The following is a 24,179-nucleotide window of genomic DNA, read 5'->3' on the forward strand; positions in this document are numbered from 1 at the left end:
AGCATTAGTGTTTCTAGGTAAACATGTGGTGGTGGTGGTGATGGTGGTGGTGATGGTGGTGATGGTGGTGGTGATGGTGGTGATGGTGGTGGTGATGGTGGTGGAGGAGGAGGTGGTGGTGGTGGTGATGGTGGTGGAGGAGGTGATGGTGGTGATGTAAGAGTCAGCAGAGGTTGCATACTCTGGATATACAAATTTTGAGACCAAAGAACACATTTTGCTGTAGGAGCCTGCAGCTTTGGGTTGCATGTCAAAACCGAATTCTTTCATTTGATCATTAATTCAGTGAACAAACATTTCGGAGCACCTAATGTGTGGTTGATATTGGCTTGCAATGTCAGATAAGAATAGGACAGAACCTTTCCAGGCAGGAACTTATAGCCTAGTAGGTCAGAACAACTGAATGAGAAAGCCCCACAGAAAGAAGAGCCAGAGGGTGCTGGAGCCAATTGTCACACCCTGGGGGCGGGCTGGGCTGCGGCAGGGATGGCCTGAGGGAGGTCCTGATTGAGAGGTACCTACTGGGAAAGAAAAGCTAACCCAGAGAGGAGAATGAGAAAGGGGACACTAGAAAGTGGGCAGAGGACAGGACGTGACAAAAGAATGTGACAGGGTGGACCGATGAACCAGTTTATTCTCTAGAGCAGGTGAGGTGGGGGGGGGGGGTTTCAAGAATACTTTTTATGTCTGGAGATATACTTAATCAATAAAGTGATTGCCTAACAGTCATGAAGCTCTAGGTCTGGTTCTTAGCATTGCATAAAGTAGACAGAGTGTCATATAACTGTTGTTCCAGCCCTTGGAGGTGGAGCCAGGAGGAACAGGAGTTAAAGGTAACCCTTGGCTACATAATGAGGCCAGCTCTTCAAAAAATAATTTTCAAGTAGATGACAAAAAATAAATTCTAATCCATTTGTTGTAGGAGGGGTGGCTTCATTGGCAAAGCACGGGCCTTACCCAGAGCCAATATTTGATCCTGAGAACCCACATAAAGTTTTTTGATGTGGTGCTGAAGATAGGTCAAGGTTAAGAGTCTGTACTCTCTTTATGGAGGACCTGAGTTCTGCTCCCAGCACCCATGCCTGGCAGCACACAATTACCTGTAACTCCAGCTTCGGGGGATCCAGCACCTTCTTCTGGCCTTGGTGGACACCTGCACTCTTATGCACATACACAGAGACACACACATACACATAACATTTCCTCTGCCCTGCATACTCCTGGAACTGAGAAAACTGGGCGGTGCTTCACCAACACCGTGTGTGAGGTTATCGTTGGCATTGTTAAAGTCCAGCGCACTAGGAAGAAAGACAGCGAGCAGGAACACACAGAGAATACAGCACATCAGCACTTCCTACCGACCACCCGTGGATGATCATGACCAGCGGCTGGGAGGTGTTGAAGCCACACTCTTTCAGTGTTTCTGGGCTCTGGACTCTGAGCTGACAGCCTCGACGATCATTTGCATCTTTGAAGAGCAGGAATCTGGTCCCCATTTCCTGTGATGGTTTCCTTACTTCAGCAGCTCCATAGCTTTCCCCAAATGGCTCTGGAATACAAAATCGGATTGCGGGTTAAGCCTGGCATATCTTCCATCAATGCCGACCTTGGGACGGCCCACAAGTGGTTCTGAGCTCCAGCTGGTGATTACTGAGAGGTCCTGGGAACCAGCATGAACTCCATCTTTGAGGAGCCTGGGGATATTCATGGTGGGATGGCCAGATGGTAGTGGGGGACTTGGGAAGTCCCCACACAAGCGGAGCGACCTGCCCGTCCATCTGGTAAATAGCCAGCAAGGTACTAGCTGCCTGGTTCTGAGGCTTGGGGAATGTAGGTGAGGCCGCTGGAACTGAGGCTGGCACACAGTGAGCTTCACCCCAGGTTACACTGGTAGGAAGAGGCAGTCAGGATTTGAACCCAGGTTTGTCTCCAGGGCTAGAGAGCCAGCAGAGAGAGAGGATGTCACTACCTGTCACCTCTCCAAGCTCAGCCTGCTCTCACTGTAGACATAATATGCAACATAAACCTTGAAGGGACTCATTGTAGAACAATAGCCGAGAATCTCAAAAAGGGTGGCAGATTGTCCTTGAATGCTGGAGCTGTGTGTGTTTGGGAAGTGGGGCCCTCCAGCTGAGGGAACAGCATGAAGGATGACTCAGAGGCATGAAAGCTCGTGACCAAAGACACAGAGAGAGGCTGAGCAGGATAGAGCACGGATGCCAAAGACCTTGGACTTAATGCAGTGGGTGCTGGGAGGTCAGGTCCGTTGGTAATGTGCTTGCCTTGCTAACCTAATGACATATGAGTTCAGTCCTCAGTACCCACACATAAGACCAGGCCCTGCAATGTGTGTTCGGAATCCCAGGCTGTTCTGGCTTCATTTCCACTGCTGTGATAAAATGTCCCGACCAAAGGCAACTTAGGGAAGAAAGGCTTCTCTGGTTTACAGTTCCAGGTTCCAGTCATTGGTTCGGGAAGTTAAGAGAGGACCTTGAAGCAGCAGTCACGTGACCACTAAAAGCAGAGTGTGAATGAATGCATGCATGCTTAACCCTCACTAACATCCTCTAATCTGGTCGAGGTCTGCAAACTGCCCACTTTCAGGCTAGATCTTCTCTCATCAATTAAGGTAATCAAGATAATCCCTCGCAGAAATGCCACAGGCCACCCTGACTGACCTAGGGAATAACCCTTCACTGAAACTCTTCCCTGGTTAGTCTAGGGTGTGTCAAGTTGACAGTTAAAATTTGCCACCACACAGGTTGTCCTCTGACCTCCACACATATGCTGTGGGCGTGCTCATGCTCGCTAACACACAAAAGCCCCCTACACACACACACAGACACACACACACTCACTTGCACACATACACACACTCACACACATACACACACATACACACACTCACACACACACTCACACACACATATACACACTCACACACATACACATACTCACACACACACTCACTCACACACACACATACATGGAAAAGAAAATGAGGATGAAAACAGTAGGCATCTTCTGGGGTTGTTACGAAGATTCAGGCGGCTTTGTCAAGTGCTGAGAACAACGCCTACCACAGACTTAGCACCTAGGTAAGGGTGGATTGTGGGACTAAGCTCGGATCCAGCCCTGGCATCCGGTCTTTCTCATCAGCGAATCTTGTCTTTCTGTGAAAATGTACCCCTGCTGGCCTCCCAGGGCCAGTTCCTTCCTGTGTATATCGACTCTGGATTTACATCATGTCTTAGCCCAGGTGCCCAGGGCCTGCCAGCTGAGCAGGAGGGAGAAGACTTTTCGTATAGAAAGCCCAGGGAGAACAGAGCGATCGGCTCTCCCCTTCTGCCTTTGGATCCCTTCCCCGTGCATGCGTGTGAGGAGGGCGACAGTGCTCAGCTAACACATGCTGATCACCGCTGATGCTCCAGGCCTGGCTGGGTCTGAGCTGGAAGTAGGTGGGAAAGCATATGGCTGCCCTAGGGCTACAGCGAGGGTGCCATGAGGAGGGCTGAGGAGGTGCCCAGAGAAGATGAAGCTGCGGTGGAGTCTAGGTTGAAGATTTTGTTAAATTCATGTCCAAGAGAAATGATGGAAAAAAAGGGAGTCTGATGCAATTCGGTGGCAGATGTACAAATCAGAGGATGCTGTGGAGAGGGGCCTCGTGCTACTTTGTGCAACTTCAGCAGTTAGACATGGGACCCATGGGAGGGCAAGATACAGAGAAAATACTCGACCTTAGTTGAAGAGACTGGCACGAAGAGAGAATAATGGTAATAAACCAAGCAAGATAGGTTAAGTGATTTTGTATTATATTTTATTCATTTGCATGTGTATTGTATGAATGTATATGTGTGCCTCGGTACATGTGTGGCGTTCAGAAGGCAACTTTTGGGAGTTGGTTCTCTTCTTCCACCATGTGGGTCCCAAGAATTGACCTCAGGTGGCCAGGCTTGCCTGCAAGTGCCTTTACCCACTGAGCCGTCTCACAGGCCCCAAGACAGATTGTTAAGGTAACATCCTAAAACTTACACTGTGAGATCAGGTTGCTGGGAGGGGCCTCAGATCATGTAACATTTGGAGCATTTCCTTTCAGTCCCCACCACCCGAGACATTTGGCCAACACACTAAAAAAAAGATTTATTTTATTTTTATTTATATGCACGTGTGTGAGTCTGTCTATGGCTACGTGCACATGAAGGCAGATATCTATAGAGCCAAGGCATCAGATTTCCTGAAGCTAGAGTTACAGACAGTTGTGAGCCACCCAACATGGATTTGGGGGGACAGAATTCAAGATCTTTGTAAGAGCAGTGTGTGCTCTTAACCACCGGCCCATTTCTCCAGTCTCTCTATAGGTATCTATTTGGCCTTTCTCTGGTATCAGATTTGAATGGTTTTGATATGCTTCTTCTTCTGCCATGGCGGTTTTTCATAGCAATAAAAATTCTTCACAAACATGTTTTTGAAAGGTGGTATGATTTATCTGTTTTATTTATATTTAGTTTGTTGCCAGATTTTTTTTTCCTGTGTTTAGAACAATGCTTCAATGGCCATCTTTATGTTTAAATCTTTGCCCAAATCTATGTGATCTCCTGTAGATATTCCTAAGAGCAGTCTTGTTTGTCTTGTTTATAGCTCTGTGTAAGTTCATACACACTCACAGTGTTTTCAGCATCTTGGTTTTTCCAGGACTAGGAATCGAACCTGGGGCCTCACACATGTTGGCAAGCACTCTGCTGCTGACCTGCATTTACAGCCTGTGTTTTCAGCATTTTTTTTCTTGTGTGGGACTTTCATGTGTATGTCTGTGTGTTTGTTGGCATTGGTGTGGGTACACGTGTGTGTGTGTGTGTGTGTGTGTGTGTGTGTGTGTGTGTGTACACATGAGGTCAGAAGAGGACATTAGATTCCATGGAGCTTGAATTACAGGTAGTTATGAATAGCCTGTTGTGGGTGCTGGGAACTAATCTCAGGCCCTCTGCAAGAGCAGCAAATGTTCTTAATCATTGAGCCATCTCTTCAGTCTCTCACGTCTTAAGAGACAAAGACTCCAGTGATATGAAGCCAGATGGTACTGTGGTTTTGAGAGGCAATATCACCTGAAGTAAATGGTCAGCTACTTCTCTTTCTTGGAAAAGCAGGTGGTAGGGACATAGGAGACCTAGGGTTGTGGTCTAGCAAGTTCCCGAGGATGCCAAACACCTTCTCCTTTAGACAAAAGGATTTTTGGATATTATTCCTTGCCGTGATTTCTGCATTCTCAAGCCAGCTTTGTGTTGGAAGATCCTTGGAAATTCATATCAGAACAAATTACTTCCTCTTCTCTTGGGCAAAGACATCATCAGGTGGGTGACTTTGGGCAACTGAGCTAGGCCATCTGGCCTAGGAGAAAGCCAGTTGAAGGCTCTGCTTGGCCTTACTTCCTCTGCCTGCAATGCCTGTGCAGGATGCTTCTGCTTGGTTGAGTGCATGCCAAGTGCTTGCCAGGTACTAGGTGAAGTTAATGAAGCAAGTGCACGAGATGGAGCCTTGGGTACTAATGTGCCCCTGCAGAGCTGTTTGCAAAACATCTCTACAAATTCACTATTTAATTGTGCTTGAGTGTGTATACGTGCGAGTATGTGTGTGTGTGTGTGTGTGTGTGTGTGTGTGTGTGTGTGTGTGTCTGTGTGTGTGTGTGTGCTTACTACACTCTTGTTCTGTAAACACGTATTGTTGAAAATATTCCCAGACCTGGCAGGAGTCCTCTGGAAGACCATAATTTCTCAGTGTCCCTGAAAATTCTCCTCTGCCCAGGATGGAACATTCCCATGAAATAAATGTAGCTGCCACTCTGTGGCTGCTGGCATCAAGCCAATGGTTTAAAGTTGGGCCATGTTGATTTTGGAATTTTTTATGTGGGGCTTAGGCATTGTAGCTCAGTTGGTAGAGTGTTTGCCTAGCCTTCACAAAGCCTTGGGTTCATTCCTAGCACTGCATAAGCCCCATGTGGCGGCACAAACTGTAATCCTAGCCATTTGAAGTGGGAGGCAGGAAGATTAGATACTAAAGATTATCCTTAGCTACTCAGGGAGTTTGAGGCCAGCCTGGGCTACATGAGACCCTATCTCACAAAGGGGGAGATGGCTGAAGAGATAGCTCAGAGGTTAAGATTGCAAACTGCTCTTGTAAAGGATCTGAACTGGGTTCCTAGCATCCATGTCAGGTGACTCACAACTACCTAGAACTTCAGCTTCAGGAGATCTGATGCCTCTGACCCCCTTGGGCAACTGTACTCAGGTGCAATATGCCCACGCACTCCTGTACACATAATTAAAATAATAAAAATAAATATTTTTAAAAGCACATGAATTGGGAATGCTATTCTCAGGCTTCTGGCTTCTTTTTCCTATCTGGTCCTGTAGGAGTCCATTAGGGATCCTCCTTTGAGCCTAGCTTGTTGATGCACGGTGGGGCACAGTGCTGGAGAATGTCAGGGGCAGGTGTTCTGTAGCCAAATTGCCTGGCTTGAGTCCCAGTTCTGCTGCTAATGCTCTGTGGCCTTAACCTCTTGGTCTCCTCTGTGATAACAGACGAACGGAAGCACCCCCACTAGGATTATTGTAAGTCAGGGTGAAAACACATTGTTTCCCATAGATGTCCAACCTCTTGGTTTCTCTGCGCCACACTGGATGAAAAAGTCATCTTGGGCCATGCAATAGTATCCAGCCCGTGGGTTTAGAGAGAGTATATATGCTTATCTTTTCTGACACTGGGGCACAAAGTTCATGTAGGAGACCTAAGAGTTCAGTTACAAAACCATAAAATAAAAACAGACCCCCCCCAATACACACAGATCTCATAATGGTTTAAATAAGTTTATAGTTTTTTGTTGGGTGGCATCCATAGCTATGCTGAGAGCACCTGCTTGAAACTAAATGGAGGGAAAGAGTTAAGTCTCTTCTTCAGATCCCCTGAAATCCTGATCCTCCAGCTTTCACCTCTACCGTGTGTGCACATATGTATGTATGTATATGTATATGTGTGTGTGTGTGTGTATACTTCCGTGCAGGTGCATGTGTGTCTGCTTCTGTGTGTCATGTTTGCATGTGTGGTGTTCCTGTGTGTGTATGTATGTGTACTTGAGTGTGAGTGCCTATTTTAGGCAGTGGTGGGGAATGAATCACGAGTCACTTAATGAAAAGAGAGTCTGGATTTAATCAGGGTCACTTATATAGACTGACAAGGGGCCTGTGACTTTTGAGGAGGGCCTGTGACTTTTGTCCACTAGGCTGGACAACAAACATCCTTACCACTAAGCCAACTCGCAGGTCCTAGACAATTGTTTTGATGAGTTTAGGCTTCCACAAAAGATAGGGAGATATACTGGATTTGGATGGCTTCTGCTTCCAACCCTGAAAGCCCCTCAGAGATAAAGAATGGTGGGAATGAGAAGATGAATTCTAAGTAATATCTCGACAAATGGTGGTTTTATGTTGTGGGAACTCCTTCAGCTCCTTCAGCCAATAGCCTTCAAGGAGCCAAAGGAGCTCCCGCAGCAGTTTTCCGTGAGGGTGCAGGATCTGATCCACCTGTTGCAGCTCACACAGCTGGTTACCCATGAGGAGAAAAGCAGGACACGGGCTCTGCCCCAAATGCAGCCTACTCTGTGGTTATGGGGGTAGTTGATCTTTGATCAAGGTTTGTCATCCGTGGACAGTCTATCTACTGAGCAGTAGATGGGCCGGATTTGAATTTGTGCCTGCAGTGGCCCTGTGTGGTGGGTGGTTCCTGTTTATTCATTGGCTCACTTCCTCATTCACCCCTCCCTGTATCTACACTTGTGTGTGCTCCCCATTTTCCAAGAGCAGAAATCTGTCTTTGGCTAACCAGTTTCTGGAGCAAGCTTAGTTTTCAGTTGTTTTTGTTTTTGTTTTGTTGTTGTTTTTTTCTTATTTAAAATCGTATCTGTTGCATAAAAAACTGAGTTAACTATAGAAAATAGAATTTTAAAAATACCTTACAAGCTTATTCTCCAACAGATAGACTTCTTGTGTTTCTGTGTTCCTAGTCAGCACGCAGAAGTAAATATACATTTTTACACAGCTATGAAGGTGATCTTTTTATTTTTCCATTTCACAAAGCACAATAAACATTCCTCCATGTTTCTGTGGTGTTGATGTACTATTCCACCCATGGAGTGTTTGCTAATGTGTGTATCCTCTTCCGTGTCACAGGATAAACGATATATTCCTGATTGTTCACTTTTATAAACTTAACTTCACAGAGAACATTTCTCCTTAGAGAATTGCTTCCCCCACCCCCCCAGGATGGCTGGCTGGTGTGAGAGGACTTGATTAACTGACATTGCTGTTTTGACATGAAGGTAAAGCATCCCTCAGTTAAAACCCTTCCTAGTTGTCAGCTGGACTTAACCGCTGGACCAAGGAATCCATGCTGGCTACTCTAACGTCAGTTCCACATGCAAATTAGAGCTATCTAAAAGGAGGGGACCTCCATTGAGAAAATAAGATCCAGCAGTAGGGCATTTTCTTAATTAGTGATTGATGGAAGAGGGCCCAGCCTACTGTGGGTAGACCTGGGTTCTAGGAGAAAGAAGACTGAACAAGCCAGGGGGAGCAAGTCAGTAAAGCAGCACTCCTCCACGGCCTCTGCATCAGCTCCTGCCTCCAGGACTCTGCCCTGCTTGAGTTCCTGCCCTGACTTCCTTCCGTGATAAACTATAAGAGTAAGCCAGATCAACCCTTTCTTCTCAAACTTGCTCTCATAAGTTATGGTGTTTCACCACAGCAACAGAAACCCTAATCAAGACAGAACTCATGCGGAAGTCAAGAGGTCTCGCTAAAGGTGATGATGGGGCTGGAGGCATGGCTCAGCTATTAAAGTACTTGCCATGCAAGCGTGAGGACCTGATGTTGGGTCTCGAGACAGTGAGTGAAAAGCTAGGCGTGGCAGCACAGGCCCACTGTTGGAGAGGCAGACATGGGAGGACGCTTGTGGCTTGCTGGCCAGCTAATCGAGCTGACTCTGAAGGCCCCAGGTTTAGTGAGAGACCTTGGGTTCTAGTTTGTTTTCTGCTGTAATAAACACCATGATAAAGAGCAGCTTGGGAAGAAATGGACTCATCTCATCTAACGTTTCTGGGTCACAGTTCTTCACTGAGGGAAGCCAGGGCAGGAACTCGCGGAGGAATGCTCCTTGATGGGTTGATGGGTCCCTCATTAACTCTCTGGCTTGCTCAGCTAGCTTTCTTTCTTTTTTTTTTTTTTTTGGTTTTTTGAGACAGGGTTTCCCTGTAGTTTCCAGAGCCTGTCCTGGAACTAGCTCTTGTAGACCAGGCTGGCCTCGAACTCAGAGATCTGCCTGCCTCTGCCTCCTGGGTGCTGGGATTAAAGGTGTGCGCCACCACCGCCTGGCCCTCAGCTAGCTTTCTTATACAGCCCAGTCCTACGTGCCTGGGGGATGCTACAGCCCCACTGTGGGCTCCACAGCAATCCTCAATCAAGATGATCTCTCACAAGACAAGCCACAGGCCAGACTGATGGAGGCAGTTTTTCTGTTAAGGTTCCCTCTTCCTAGGTGGGTTTGGGTTGTATCACTTGTGACAATAAAATCTAGCACGCACACTCTGTCTCAGGAAATAAGGTGTAGCATGATATAGGAAGATATATGACCTCCGACCTCCACAGCATGCACTCACCAGTGTACACGCACCACCCATATATGTGTACATACAAACGTACACACATGTACATGTACGCACGCGTACACAGATGCACAGTGAATAAAAGTGATGTGGGGTGAGTAAGATGGAGGACACAGGACTCAATATAAAGTGATGGAAATATTTAAAAAGTCAATATAAATAGAGGTATGTTTGTGGGACTGTCGCATTCCTGTCACTCGATGTCCCTTCTCTGACCCAAGCCTCGTGACATCCCTATGAAAAAGGAGTCATCCAAACTCAGGGAGGTTAAGAGTATTGACCAAGGTCACACAGGAAGCAGACGTGCTGGGCTCGAGCTTGGCCAGTGTTAGATCTAGTTCTTTATAAAAAATTTTCTTTTTATTATTCATTATCACTGTGTGGGCGTGGGGCGTGTGTGTGCATGTGTGCCTGCCATGGTGTGCGTGTGGAGGGCAGAGGACAACTTCTGGGGGAGTCTGGTCTCTTTTTCCTGGCATTGAATTCAGGCTGTCAGGCTTACACAGCAAGTACTTTTACACACGGAGCTATATTGTCAACCCAGATCTCCCCACAACCCATGGCTCTGCCACCATTTCTCTAAATGGTCTGCACAGACAGCCATTTCATCCTCACAGTGCTGGGAGGTAAGTGCTGTTGTGGTCTTTAGGGAGGTTAAATAACTGGAAGTAGGGGCTCAGAAGCAGGTTTGAAGAGACCCAGTTCCTGTGTATGTTCCACTGGGACCTGAAGATGATCCTTCAGGATTCTGGAAGACAAGTCACCCCTGGGACAGACACATACACATGCTTGGCCAAGCCTGCAGGAAGCACTCTTGAACATGAAGTCTACAACACTTTTGATAACTGTTCTCCAGTGGTGGGAAATGTGACCCCCTCCATGGCAGGTGTAGTGACCTCATCGAGGACCAGTCTCCAGGAGAAGGCATTTCCAGCAATCCAGATGCTGAACCTTTTAAGTTACCTACCTTAAAAAGAAGTGTGTGTATGCATGTGTGTGGTCTGTCTGTCTGTGATGAACAACCCTGTGGAGTCAGTTTTCCCCTTCCACCTCTAAGTGTATTCTGGGGATTGAACTCAGGCCATTGGGCTTGTGTGGCAACTACTTTACCAACTGAGCCATCTCATGTCCTCTTTCTGATGGAGGAGGGTCATCTGTTTGTGTGTTGCTTTCATTGGTTAATAAAGAAACTGCCTTGGCCTTTGATAAGCCAGCCCTTAGGTGGGTAGAGTAGACAGAACTGAATTCTGGGAGGAAGAAGGCAGCCGCCATAGCTCTCCTCTCTGAGATGGATGCAGGTTAAGATTTTTCCCGGTAAGCCACCACCTCGTGGTGCTACACAGATTAATAGAAATGGGTTAATCAAGATGTGAGAGTTAGCCAGTAAGAGGCTAGAGCTAATGGGCCAGGCAGTGTTTAAAAGAATACAATTTGTGTGTATTTTTGGGGTATAAGCTAGCCAGGCAGCCAGGAGCTGGGTGGCAGGAACACAGCCCACCGCTCCTTCTACATCTTCCCAATAAGGTCTCACACGTCCCAGGCTGGGCTCAAACTTACTATATACCCAATATACCCAAGTATACTATATGCTATATGCTATATGCTATATGCTATATACCCAAGAAAGGTCTTGAACTTCTCATCCTCTTTCTCCTGTTCCCCAGGTCAGGAATTACAGACGTGTCCCCACACCCAATTTGCGCAGTGCTGGGAATAAAACCCAAGGTCTTATGCAGACTTGGCAAGTGAGCCACATCCCTAGCCTGAGTAGGTTCCTTTTTGAGACTGTACATCTCCTTTTATAGACGATCTGACTTTGGGCACTCTAGAACTTTCTCTTCCTATGAACCCACATAAGGCTGATGTTCCTATGCCTCCCTTGTGCAGGAAGATCCCTCCTACTTGTGTCTTCAAGAGCTTTCACTTCTCGTTGGGACAATAAGGGCTTTGAAACACCTACTTTGTGAACCACTGGGTCACTCTGAGGTTTCCTGGGTGATATAGTGAGGCATGCTAAGCTTCTTGACTCAACCAGAGCAGGGTTCCTACCCTGAAAATCAGCTGGATCCCGATTTTCATCCCTGACAATAAAAAATCTTGGAGAAGCTCCTAGGGTTACTTTGGTTATAAGACGTGTGAGTGCTAAGGCCACCGCAGGCTTTCAGTACAGGAAGATCCAGGGGGAAGGTTTCTTCGAGGTCAGAGTTAACCAAAGAAAAGGGAAGTGGCAGTCAGGGCATTGGTGCTATTCTGGTCTGCAGGTGTGCCCTCTTAGGGCTGCAGCTGGCTCTGGCCTGCAGGTGCACCCCATCTCAGAGCTGCTGCTGGCTGTGCTCTGTAGGTGCACCCCGTATCAGAGCTTCGGATGGCTGTGCTCGTAGGGGCACCCCATCTCAGAACTGCAGCTGCCTTCTGTTCCAAAGATGAATGCTTGTGCCATCAGAACAGCATTGGCATTAACTTGGATAAATACTCCAAGATTATGCTGTAAAGCAGAAGTCGTCCCAGTATGGGGGGAGGTGTGCTGAAGTATGAGGGATGTGCTCTTCGGAGTGGGGGCCTGGCTGGAACTGGGCCTCATCCATCCCTGACCCTCACTAGGGCTTTCCTGTAGAAAAGCCTGGACTAAGATCACCAACTGTGCTATACTTTTAGACAGAGAGGGCCCAACTCCATTGCATTCTTTTTGTTTGTTTGTTTGTTTGTCCTTTTTAAAAACAGGGTCACATGTAGCCCAGGCTGGCTTCAAACTCCCTGTGTAGTTGAGGATGATCTGAAACTCCCCATCCTCCTATCTCCATCTCAGGAATGCACCACTATACTGAATTTATGCAGCACTGGGGATCGAACTCAGGGCTCTGTGCTTGCTAAGGAAGCACTCTACCATCTGACCTACACTTACATGCCCCACCCCCATATAGTCTCCTGAGTGCTGAGCCACTGCACTTAGCTGGAGCTTGGCGGTCAATGCATCCCCTACCCCCATTTCTGTCAGAGCTCATGTCAGATCTCCTCTCTGTTGTAACCCACAGTTCCTTCCAGATACTTGGCCTTTCTCCACCCAAGTCTTCACCATCCTGTTTAGCAGTTTTTTGTGAGGTTTGTGAATTCTGTATTCTTTCGGTAAGACTGGCTTGATGGGGTTCAACTGTGCCAGGAAAAGCAGGCCCGTCTGGAGAAGGGGAGATTCCTGTTTCCTAGTTCCCCGCCTGCAGCCAGTTCGAAGTCTGCTGAGTTGAGTCTCTTCTCCTGTTGGCCTCGGGGCTCTCTGTCCAAAGGAGGAAATCCAGTGGCCAGACTAGACTCTCAGTCTCCATTCTAATAGGGAAGTGAGACACACCCAGCCAACTTGCTGCCCTTGACCCCCACCCAGAGGACACTGCCCTTCTGGTCTTTGCAGTCTTTACCCAATTTGTGCTTTGTGGGCTTAGCATACAGACTCCTCCGCACCCTGCCTGGGGCAGTTGACTTGGGAGCTCTTGGGGAGCCTCTAAACCTGCATTATCATAGAATGCCTTGTCTTTTGTGGTTAAGAGAAGGAGCCTGGCCTGAGTTGAGTCTGGAAACTCACAGGGTAGATGTTGAGAACTTCTGACCCTTGAAAGTTGTCCTCTAGCGGGGCGGTGGTGGTGCATACCTTTAATCTCAGCAGTTGGGAGGCTGAGGCTGGAATATTTCTGTGACTTCAAGACCAGCCTGGACTCAGAGAGAGTTCCAGGACAGCCAGAGCTACACAGAGAAATCCTGTCTCACCCCTCCAAAAGGGGGGATTTGTCCTTCAACCTCCACATGCACACTGGCATGCACACTGATGTGTGAGCACACCTTGGGCAAGTTTACAGGTAGCACTGCATAGCACTGAATTTTACTGTATAGCACTGTATAGCACTGCATAGCACTGTATAGCACAGCATAGCACTGCATTGCACTGTGTGGCGCTGCATTGCACTGCGTAGCGCTGCATTGCACTGCATAGCGCTGCATTATACTGCATAGTGCTGCATAGCACTGCATAGGACTCTAAGTAAAGGAGACAGATGTGTAAAGCACCGCCTGCAGTTCCTGGTGTAGCAGGTGCTTCATAGGACAAAGCCATTTCACAGAAAAGGGAATGCAGATGGTCTTTAACACACGGGAAGATCCAAACTTCAATCCTCAAATGAGAAACACAAACTGAAGGTGTGCTGATACAATCTCACTGTTTGAGGGGTACGCACTTCTACTTGACCGCATACCTTCTTGACAGGCTGGCAGAATGAAAAAGGAGAGGCAGGCAGGTTACAAAAGCTACAAAAGCATTTATTCTCCACCTCCTTCTCCAGAGCTTTGGGCTGAACCCAAGGTCTTATGCACGCTATAGGAGAGCTCTCCTATTGAGCTATATCATAACTCTTAAACACGTTGATTTTGAAAAAAAAACTCATTTATTTATTTAGGTGTTGGAGCATGCTCTGTGCCTCCTGTGCAGGCCAGAAGACAATGTACGGAGCTGTTTCTCTCCTTCCACCACGTGTCCTGGGGATTGAACGCAGGCCCTCAGACTTGGGCTTGGCAGCAGCACCTTTACCAGCTGAGCCATCTTAGCAATCCCTAAATATATTTACTCTGTATTCACTTTCTGGGAACTTACCCTGTGGAGCTGTCTGTGCATTTATGAAATATAATGAATACAGAACCATTCCCAATTGTATCATCTATAATTATAAAATACTGAAAATGTCCCCAGTGTCCATGTAGAGTCCAGATCACTAATCAGAGACAAATCCCTTGGTGCCAGTCTGGAAGGATCTCTAGAATGTACAGCTTAGTGGTGATCATTTGTACAAAATGCTGTCTAGGCTGTCCGTGATGCTTTTCGGGGTGGGGGAACTACAGTAAATACAGACAGATTTGCTTTCATCTGCGTGAAGAGACACCGAAAAGATACAGAAGAGGGAAAGACAGGGAAGATAAGGCTGCGAATCTGTTCTTTCTGTACTTTTTAAACTCCTAAGCCATGGGAGAGTTACCTCTTTTTTTGTTTGGTTTCCTTTTGTTTTTGTAACAGAGTCTGACTGGATCTGTGGCTGGCATCAAGCTGGGCATTCTTCTGCCTCAGCCTCCCAAGTGCTGAGATTACAGGCATAAACTACCCCACCTGCTGGAATGTTCATCTCTTTAAAACCTAATGTTAAGTCCTTAAGTAAAAGTTGCTGACTTGTTATTTCTTGCTTTAATCTTCCATGATGGCTGTTTAAATATTGTGCAGCTGCTCATGAAGTTCCTCCCTTTGCCCCAAAGGTCTCTGGGAGCTGACCTCTGCCTGACTGTGAAACCCAAGAGTCTTCTTAGTTTCCCATCCAGATAGATGCCTGGATATCGTGTCTGCTATCCAGACACCCAGACACCCAGACATCCAGACATCCAGACATCCAGACACCCAGACACCGTGATATAACATACACTGTTGCTGATGAATGCTTCTCTAAGAGGCCACCCTCTCTGAGACAGGCCTGAGAGAGCAGGTGACCCAAGAGGGTAAAGATGGCCCCGCAGGGAACTTCCCACATGGGTAATATCCTCCGTGGGCAGAACTGGTCCTGGAAGATGGACAAGTGCTTAGCATCAAGGAGCAGAGCATACCAGGGGCAGACAGAGCAGCGAGGGCTGGGCGGGGGCTCGGAGGTGCCTGCACTGTTGGTGGAGCTTTGGAAGGGATGCGGGAAGACAGGCCTGCTGAGAACGCCCTCACTCTACCCTAGACCTTTCCCCCTTTGTTCTGGGACCCTTGAGAATCAGACAGCTGGCCAGCAGGCAGTCCATCTGGGCTGGTGCCTGTGGGGTCCTCACAACAAGCGTAGCTTAGACTTGTCAAACATGATGAATGTTTCGAAGGAGCAACAGCTTCTCTAGGAACTTGTAGTTCACACTGGCAGCTGAGATGAGCCAGGATCTTTGGAAAAACCAGATCTCAAGTAGGTCATTCTCATGTATTCTCTTTAATACAGGCAACTCCTAGCCATATACCCCAGATATGATCAGTCATGATGGGGGGGGGCTCTGTGGGATCAGCGAAGATGGGGACCACCCCGGGAATGCCTGAGGCCTTCGCAGAAAGTGGTGGTCTACAGAGAGGCCAGTCAAGCAGTGAAGTACAAGAGTTACCAGAACAGAAGCAGGTAAGCAGGAGTCTAAGGCTTGGGCTTGCTGAGTGCTGTCCTCTAGGGCCATCCTGGGGCAGCAGCAGAAGCCAGTGCCAGGTTGGGGAGAGCCTGGAGCCTTGGCCCGCACTAGGACACAAAGCTCCTGTATGTCTGGACTCGAAAACGTACTAGGGAACATATTACCAGAAGCTGGTCTCTTCCCCGAAGGCAGTGTGTCTTCAGAGAAACCTAACCTGGAGCTCAGCACCCACCCCACCCCCACCCCCACCCCTGCCCAGTCTTGTTCTGCCTGGAACATCCCTGGTTCTTTGTCTTTGCTGGGAGATGGCTCGGCTCAGGCTGTTTAGAATAGGTAAGTAGGATAGGATATGTGGGTCTAGGTAAGTCACTGGGACTGAGGAGTGAACAGGACCCTGCATATGGACCACAGAAGTTGTCGGGGTGGGATACTGCAGGACCCAGTGAGACCAGCTATGCTGGTCTCAAGGAATTAGCAGCGTGGGGTGTCAGAGACGAACGGTGTGAGAACCATGCAAGGAGCCTACTGCAGAAAGTCTGGTGACTTCTGATCACTGTCCTCCTCTCAGCCACCCCAGGAAGAGAGAAAGCGTAGGGGAGAGACCCCCAATCCTCTTCATCACTGTAACGATCCTACTGATTGTCGCCTGAGCCTGGACTTCCTAGATAACATGCTGCATGGGGGAAGGGCTGAGCTTGTAGCGGCACGCCCCCCCTCCACTGCCCCCAGCAAGTGTATGCCCTGTCTTCTGCTTTCTGCTCTCAGAACCCTCTCCAGGCACCCAGGCATCCCCACTCAGTCATCTCTCACTCCTTCTTCCTCTTTCTTCACCTCTCAAATCAGCCAAGGGCAACTCACTGTGGTAGAGACATTGTCCTGTTCCCAGCCCTCCATCCCCCAGGATTGGGCTGTCCCTCTGTCTGAACATCCTGCCCACAGGCCTTTTGCCTAGCTCAGAAGTTCTCTCACACCTTCTTGAACCTCAGCCTTCAACCTTGAAGAGCCACAGGCAGCTCATTTGGCATCTGATTATGGGGGATGTTCCCTCTGCCCCTCAGAAGCCTTACACAGACCTTCCAGGGTGGACTTGGCCCTTTGTAAGGTGTTGGCTTCGTGACCAGGCTCTGAGCTGTATGTGTGTTATGAATTCATGGATCCTGGCACTCAGCACAAGGCCTGAACATTGGTGAGCTAATTAGCTGAAGTAAATTAACATGATAATTCCATTTTTCTGCCCTTTCTAGGGAAAGATTTGTCACAGTGAGCCAATACCAGGAGGAAGGAAGTCTAGAGGTGGTCTACCTGCTTCCCTTCTAATACCTGCCCCCTTTCCTAGAGTTAGGAGCTGTTGGTGCATTTCCACAGCCATCTTGTTCTCTGTGTACTTTCTAAGAACAGGCAGGGGAGAAGGCATTGCAGGTAAGAAGAAAGTTCTGGGCATTCTCTGAAATCATGGGTAGTCCTTGTTTTGTTTACTTCAAAGCCCTCTAGACATCACCCCATTTTCCTCCTCCCTTCCTTCCTCGCTGATTCTTTATTTTAAGCTATTGAATTTAATTAATTAATTAATTCATTGCTTTTTGAGATAGGTTCTTTCTGTGGAGTCCTGGCTGTCCTAGAGCTTGCCATGTAGACCAGACTGGTCTCAAACTCACAGAGACCCTCCCGCCTCTGCCTCCCGAGTGCTGGGACTAAAAGTGTGTGCCACCACACCTGGCTATATGTTAAGCTTTTCAATTACATTTAAAAAAATGGTCTTTATGATGTCTTTTCTGATTCTAAACTGTTTCTGGAGATATCAGAATGGGTTATGTGGAGTTAAGAGCTTTGTGGCCATGTGACTTTGGAACCTTGTTAAGTGACTTTAATGGGGGCTTCCTGCTGGCCAGAGAGAAACTTTAGGAAGCTGCTGCTTTCGGGGTAATCTTTCCTAGGAACCAATGACAGACAGCAGCTCTCAGACACAACGTTTATGGTGCCAACTCCCCCAGTCGCTGCATTCCTTTTATTTGGCTGGGTATTTCTGGACTCTTGGGGGAAATTCTGTCTGTGAGCAGCTTCCTTTGCGTCCTTGTCCCACAGAGCTTCGTGAAACCTTTGGTGTTAATGTGTCATTCCAGGATGACAGGAGCAGCGTAGTCTGTTGCCCTGAGCTCACCCCCTCCCAGTCCTCTTCCCCTAGATATGATAGCTCTCAACGTTTTGTGTATTTCCTTTCAGCATGTCTGTGCACATATATGTTAGCTACAGGGGATCTTTTGGTTAAATCTGGGGAACGAATGTGAACAACATAACTGAAAGCAGTGCTTTAGGTAGCTCGGAAGTAATTGGTTAAGTAGTCAAATGCAGCAATTTTCAGTCACTGGGCTCAGTACCCACGCCTGAGAGCCTATGGAAGTGGCTAAGGCCTGCCGTGGAAATGAGGAGGGGTGCAGGGGTGAGAGGGCACGTTCCCAAGTTGCCCACTTCTACTTTTTCAACACAAGTATCATTGTTTTGGGGTTCTAGCATTTTCTGATGGAGAGTCTGCTTGTAAAAAGGCCTTCATGGCCAATACAGGTTCAAAAACCACAAATCTAAACCAGCTACTCCTAAATAAATAAATAAACGAAGGAAGGAAGGAAGGAAGGAAAAAAAGGAAGGAAGAAAGAAATGGGATGGCGTAAGATGGCTCAGAGGGTAAAGGTACTTGGTACCAAGCCTGAACCTGGGTTTGATCCCTGGGACCTACATGGTGGAAAAAGAAAACCAGCTCTTGCAAATTGTACTGACTCTACATGCATACTCTGTGGTACTCACAGGCTCCACCCTGAAAAGAAATAAGCTAAACAAACAAAACCCAAAGCCTGCCCCAAAGTGAGATGTGGAAAGGTGACGCACAAGTCCATCAGCCTTTCCCTGGATGCCGGATACACACTCCTGCACCTGCTTGTTGGTTTCAGAATCAGCCAGTTTCCAAAAGGAAGAATAAAAGAGAGCAAGGGACAAGTGGCGGTGAAGACACCATGCAGACCATCCAGAGGGAGTGCTGGAGAAAGGTAAAGAGAAAACTCGTTCTTATCTGCTCTGTGTCATCGAGGTTCTCGAGTGGGGCCTTCAGATTTAAAGAAATGCATGCTGGGAGCAAGGGCTGTCGTGCCAAGAATAACTCTGGAGGAGACAGTACAATCCCCAGTCTCCAGTAAAATGAACTCTATAATCAACTCCGCTGTGCTCTGTAAATATTCTTTCCACTGATAAAGAGCTCGGCAAATAGAGGCGGCGCCTAAGCACAGCTCCCAGAGAGAGAGGCTGATGCCTGTCTCAGTGGCTGGGGTGAGGAAGGAACTTCTGTTGCGACATCACTGACACAAACTCAGCTCTCAGTGTAGTGCAGGTGAGCTCAAGGGGGCAACAGAGCAGGCTGCCAAGCTCTTCTTAATCATTCCTGTGCCCGGCAGTGTGGCTCCTTTGCACAGACTGTGCACTTCCTGTCTGGCCTGCCCTGGTCATTACCCTTTTACAAAAATCTTCTGACATGGTCAGAATCCTGCAGGACTGGAACTCACACCCACTTGGCTCCAGAGTCACCTTTCATTTTCAAGGACAGAGAGTTTACTTGTAAGAAGTATACAGGAAGTCATGATCATCTGAAATGTATAGCTCTGTAAACCTGTTTACAAGCAGGATAGACTCCCTCGGGATCAGGACAGAGGTTTCCATGCCCAGAAGGCCCCCCTCAGCCGTCTCTAAGCAATACCAACACCAGTTATACCCACCCCGCCTTATATCATTGGGAATGCATTTCTCTTGTTCTTCAACTTTGGGTCAATGGATTCCCACAGTAGGTTCTCTTTTGTGCCCGGCTGCTTTATCCAACACTGTGGGAGGTGCTACGTGTACAGAGCCTGAATCTTGGCAGACAGGCGTGTTCCACACTGCCTCCCAGCAGTGACTCCTTCAAAGTGGCTCAGAAGGGGCTGTGGGCTGAGCCTTTGTAGGCAAAGTAAGAACAGCAGGCTGACTTCAGAGGTGGGCTGCAAAGGGAGGACTTTTCAGATCAGGTCCTGGCTGGACAATTCTTCCTCCCTAAGCCCTGAGTTTCCTGGACCCAGACTCGTAGCAAGAATACAAGTTCCTCTTCTGATTTTGTTTCTCTGTGCATAGAGCCAACTTCTTTACTACTGCTTTCTCAGACACAGTCTCCAGAATCAACCTTTCTGTGCCCAGCAGGGGGGTTCCTTGAATTATACACTTCCTGTCTGCCCTGTCCAAGCCTTTAACTTCTCACCAAATCCTCTAGACAAGCTAGAATCACCTTTGGGGCTGGAGCTCATTGTCTCTTCCTTACTACCCTGGGGATGTTTGGTTTCATGGCATTATCTGAAGAATTAAAATATTATTGTTATGATTGTTGTTGTTATTATTATTTTAGGGTCAGGATTTTAAGTATCCCAGGCAGGTTTCAAACTTGTTATGTAGCTGAGGATGACCATGAACTTCTGATCCTCCTGCACCTACCTCTTGAGAGTGCTGGATTACAGGTTACAATGGCATACCCGGTTATGCCATGCTGGGCAAGAACCCAGGGCTTTGTGCATGCTAAGCATGCTACCTACTGAGCCACATCTCTAGCATATCTGGAGGTTTTTTAGTTGTTGAACTTTGGGGACAAATGGAGAGCTATTGGCATCTAGTGGGCAGAGATCTGGGGTCCTGCTAAGGACAAGCCTTGCCTGTAGGCAGAGACTGCTCTTTTGTTTCCCAACTGCTCAGACCTGGATAATCACACAGAAACTATATTAATTCCAACACTGTTTGGCTCAGGCTTCTTATTAACTAACTCTTACATCTTAAATTAACCCATTTCTATTAATCTGTGTATCACCATGAGGCTGTGGCTTACCCGGTAAAGTTCTGTCTGTCTCCTTAGGCAGCTATATGGCATCTCCCTGACTCTGCCTACTCTCTATATCTCTGTTCAAATTTCCCGTCTGGCTTTACTCTGCTAAACCATTGGCCAAAACAGCTTTATTCATTAGACAATAAAAGCAACACAAATACAGAAGGACTTCCCACATCAATGGCCTTCCAGTAAGGAATTATACAGGCCTCCATCTCACTCACATTGCTGTCGACAACCCTTTCCTGTCAATATTGGGCAGCTGGTGTCTATTTCTCTATCTGGAACTCTCGTCCTGGAGTTAGGAGGCCTGGGTTCAGGACGTACTTGCCACTAGCTAGTCCTCTGACCTTGTTCAAGTCACCCAACCTCTGCAGACCCGTTTGTTCCCCTGTTGCTGGGAGCTGTGATGCTTACCCCTTTGCCTGCAGGCTTCCTGTCTAGACCTGTTCGGGATGCTTCTATATTATTTCATGTGATGGTGATGGAAAACAGCATCCGGGGATTTTTGTGTGCAATGGCAGTGGAGGATACCTTCAGTAGCCTCTCTCTTCCATCTGTGTGAGAAAGGAGCTCACACACTAAGGGTGTTTCCTGAGCTGTAGGCAGGACTTCAAATACCCGCAATTCCCATGGGCTGCAGTTCTGGACACTAGAACTTTTGGCCTAAAATGAAATTCTTGTGAGGCCTGTAAAAGGGTCTGCTAAAAAAAACTTTTTTTAAATGTGTATGCCAGTTATTTAAGAGGTGTAGGGCTTTAGACCCTCTGGGTTGAGGATATGGGAGGCTGTGATGAGATGAGAGGAACAGAACATTGGTGAGCTTAGCCTGCTGTGCTATGCAGCACAGGGAGGGATTGATCTCTGTAAGAACCAATAGGACTGCTGTGCTCAGCAGGCAGAAAAGGAAGGGCAGAGAGTCGGAGAGACTGCTCAGTGGTTAAGAGCCCTAGCTGCCTTTGCAGAGGACCCAGAACCCACATGGAGGCTCACTACTATCTGAAACACCAGTTTAAGGTGTCCGATGCCCTCTTCTAACCTGCGTGGGCACTGCATTCACGTGGTACACACACATACACACACACACACACACACACACACACACACACACCCAAGCAAAGACTCATATACATAAAATAATTGAGGAAGTTTACTTAGTGAGTAAATAAGAATGAGAAGAGGAAGAAATAGGTTCTATCAACACAGGGCTGGGGAGGTGGATCAGTAGGTAAAGGGTTTGCCATACACACATTAAGACCTGAATTTGAGGCCCCAGTACCTGAGCATCATAGAATGCATCTGTAACACCAGTACTGGGAGGGCAGAGACAGACAGAGTCCTGGAGCTTTCTGGATAGCCAGTCTAGCTGCATCAGTGAGCTCCGGGTTCAGTGAGAGACCTAGTTTCAAAAAATAAAGAGGAGAGCCAATGAGGAAGATACCTGATAATAACCTCTGGCCTCCACATAGTGTGACCATACATGTGTGGGCACACCTCCACACACACTGTGCACACATTCAATACAGTTGTTGAAGGGAGAATTAATGGTGGGTAGTGCTCGGTTCTGACAGTTGGATGTCATAGTTTCACTCACTAACAAATAACTTCAGTACTGCTATTCAGAATCTGGGGGTAACTAGACCCATGGAATAACATTTTAATGAAAGTCTCAAGAGGACCAACTTGTTCTCAAGGTTTTAGGGATGGCATTAATATTTTTCAGTTAGCTGCCCCCAATTCTATAATTTGAAACTGTTTCATAGATAGAGGGATGGCATCCACATTTATTTTCTAACATATTGTAACAGTGCAATGTCTCAATCAAAATGTACCTGTGGGATTGGGTTCCCTGTAATGTGGCTTTTTACACTAGTTTGTGTGTGTGTGTGTGTGTGTGTGTGTCTGTATGTGTATGTCTGCATGCATGCATATTGTATGTATGTGTGACTTGTGTCTGTGTGTGTGTGTGTGCACACCTGTGTGTGCCTGCACGTGGGTGTATGGGTGTGTGTGTGTGTCAATATATATGTGTGTGTCTGTGTCCATGTGTGTATGTGTGCATGTGTCAATGTCATATCTATGTGTGATTCTGTGCACCTGTGTGCACCTGTGTGTTGTGTCTGCATGTGCGTGTGTGTATCTCTGTGTATATGTGTGTCTGTGTATATGTGTGTGTCTGTGTATATATGTGTGTGAGAGAGAGTGAGAAAGAGAGAGAGAGAGAGAGAGAGAGAGAGAGAGAGAGAGAGAAAGAGAGAGACTCTTGTCAGGAAATTTGCTTGTGCTATGACTTGGTTTATTTTTATTGATATTTTCCATACTTGGGAGTCATTCAGGTGCTTGGATTTCTGTAATATTTTATCATGCTTAGACATTTTTTGGTCACCTTTTCTTCAAATATACTTTGATATATATATACATATATATGTATATATATGTATGTATATATATACTAGTTAGTTTAGTATATATATATACTAATTAATACACATGAGGTTTCTTAAAGCTGCTTTCAGCACACCATGCTGCTGTTGGTTTATTTCCAGGTTTTTCCTCTCTCTGTTCTTCACTGGATATTTTCTGCTATGATGCACTGAGTCCACCAATCTTTTCTTCTATGGCATCTGATCCAATATTAATCCATCCAATGTGCCGTTCTCCTCAGACTCTAATTTTGCAATCTCTAGAGTACTACTTAGGGTTTTGAAATAGTTCCCACATTTCCGCATAGCGTCTGTACCCCTTCTCCTACGTTCTTGTTCTTGAACGTATGGAATAGAGTTATTGGAACTCGGCCTGGGACTGCAGCTCAGCTGGTAGATAACTTGCCTAACATAAATGAGGCCCTGAATTCCATTCCCTAGCACTACATAAAAGTAGGCATGGTGGCACAGGCCTGTAATCCCAGAACTTGGGAGGGAGAGGCAGGGGAAGCAGAAGTTCAAGGTCATCCTTGGCTACCTTAACAAGTTTGAGGCTAGCCTGTGCTTCCTGAGATCTTGTCTCATAACAACACAAATACAATCTCTCTGTGTTCTTTCTCATTAATATGTCATTACTGTCATTTCTAGCTTTGTTTAAGTTGACTGATTTTTTTTTTTTAAATTTTGCCTTTTTTTCATGTAATTTCTGATTAGATACCACACTCTGAATTTTATCTTCTTGATGTTGGCCAATGTTGAATGTTCTCAATATTATTTATCTGTTTTCTACGTACAGTAACTTTGCTTGGAAATAGTTTGAATCTTCTGAGGCCTTCAGACTTTGTTAGGTAGGACCAGAATCGCTTTAGCTTGGAGTTAATTCTGCCCAGTCCTGAGGTAATGGCCCTGTGAGTAGTTAGTTCTATCTATTCTCTTTGCGATGCTTCCTTTGTGATCTCTACTGAATTGAAGACTCCATGGCCACTCAGAATCTCTCTGGAAC

The 24,179-nt window shown here is 47.0% G+C and overlaps 1 protein-coding gene across 1 annotated transcript in view; it reads right to left on the minus strand.

The window, feature by feature from the left end:
- Positions 1–24,179, minus strand: part of Lipc (lipase C, hepatic type) — a 131,142-nt gene that overhangs the window by 21,055 nt on the left and 85,908 nt on the right. The window contains 1 exon segment of the mRNA XM_038321687.2: positions 1,359–1,549. Within this exon segment, the coding sequence (XP_038177615.1) occupies positions 1,359–1,549 (191 nt within the window).

This window comes from Arvicola amphibius, chromosome 3 (genome assembly GCF_903992535.2).
Source record: "Arvicola amphibius chromosome 3, mArvAmp1.2, whole genome shotgun sequence".
NCBI lineage: Eukaryota > Metazoa > Chordata > Mammalia > Rodentia > Cricetidae > Arvicola > Arvicola amphibius.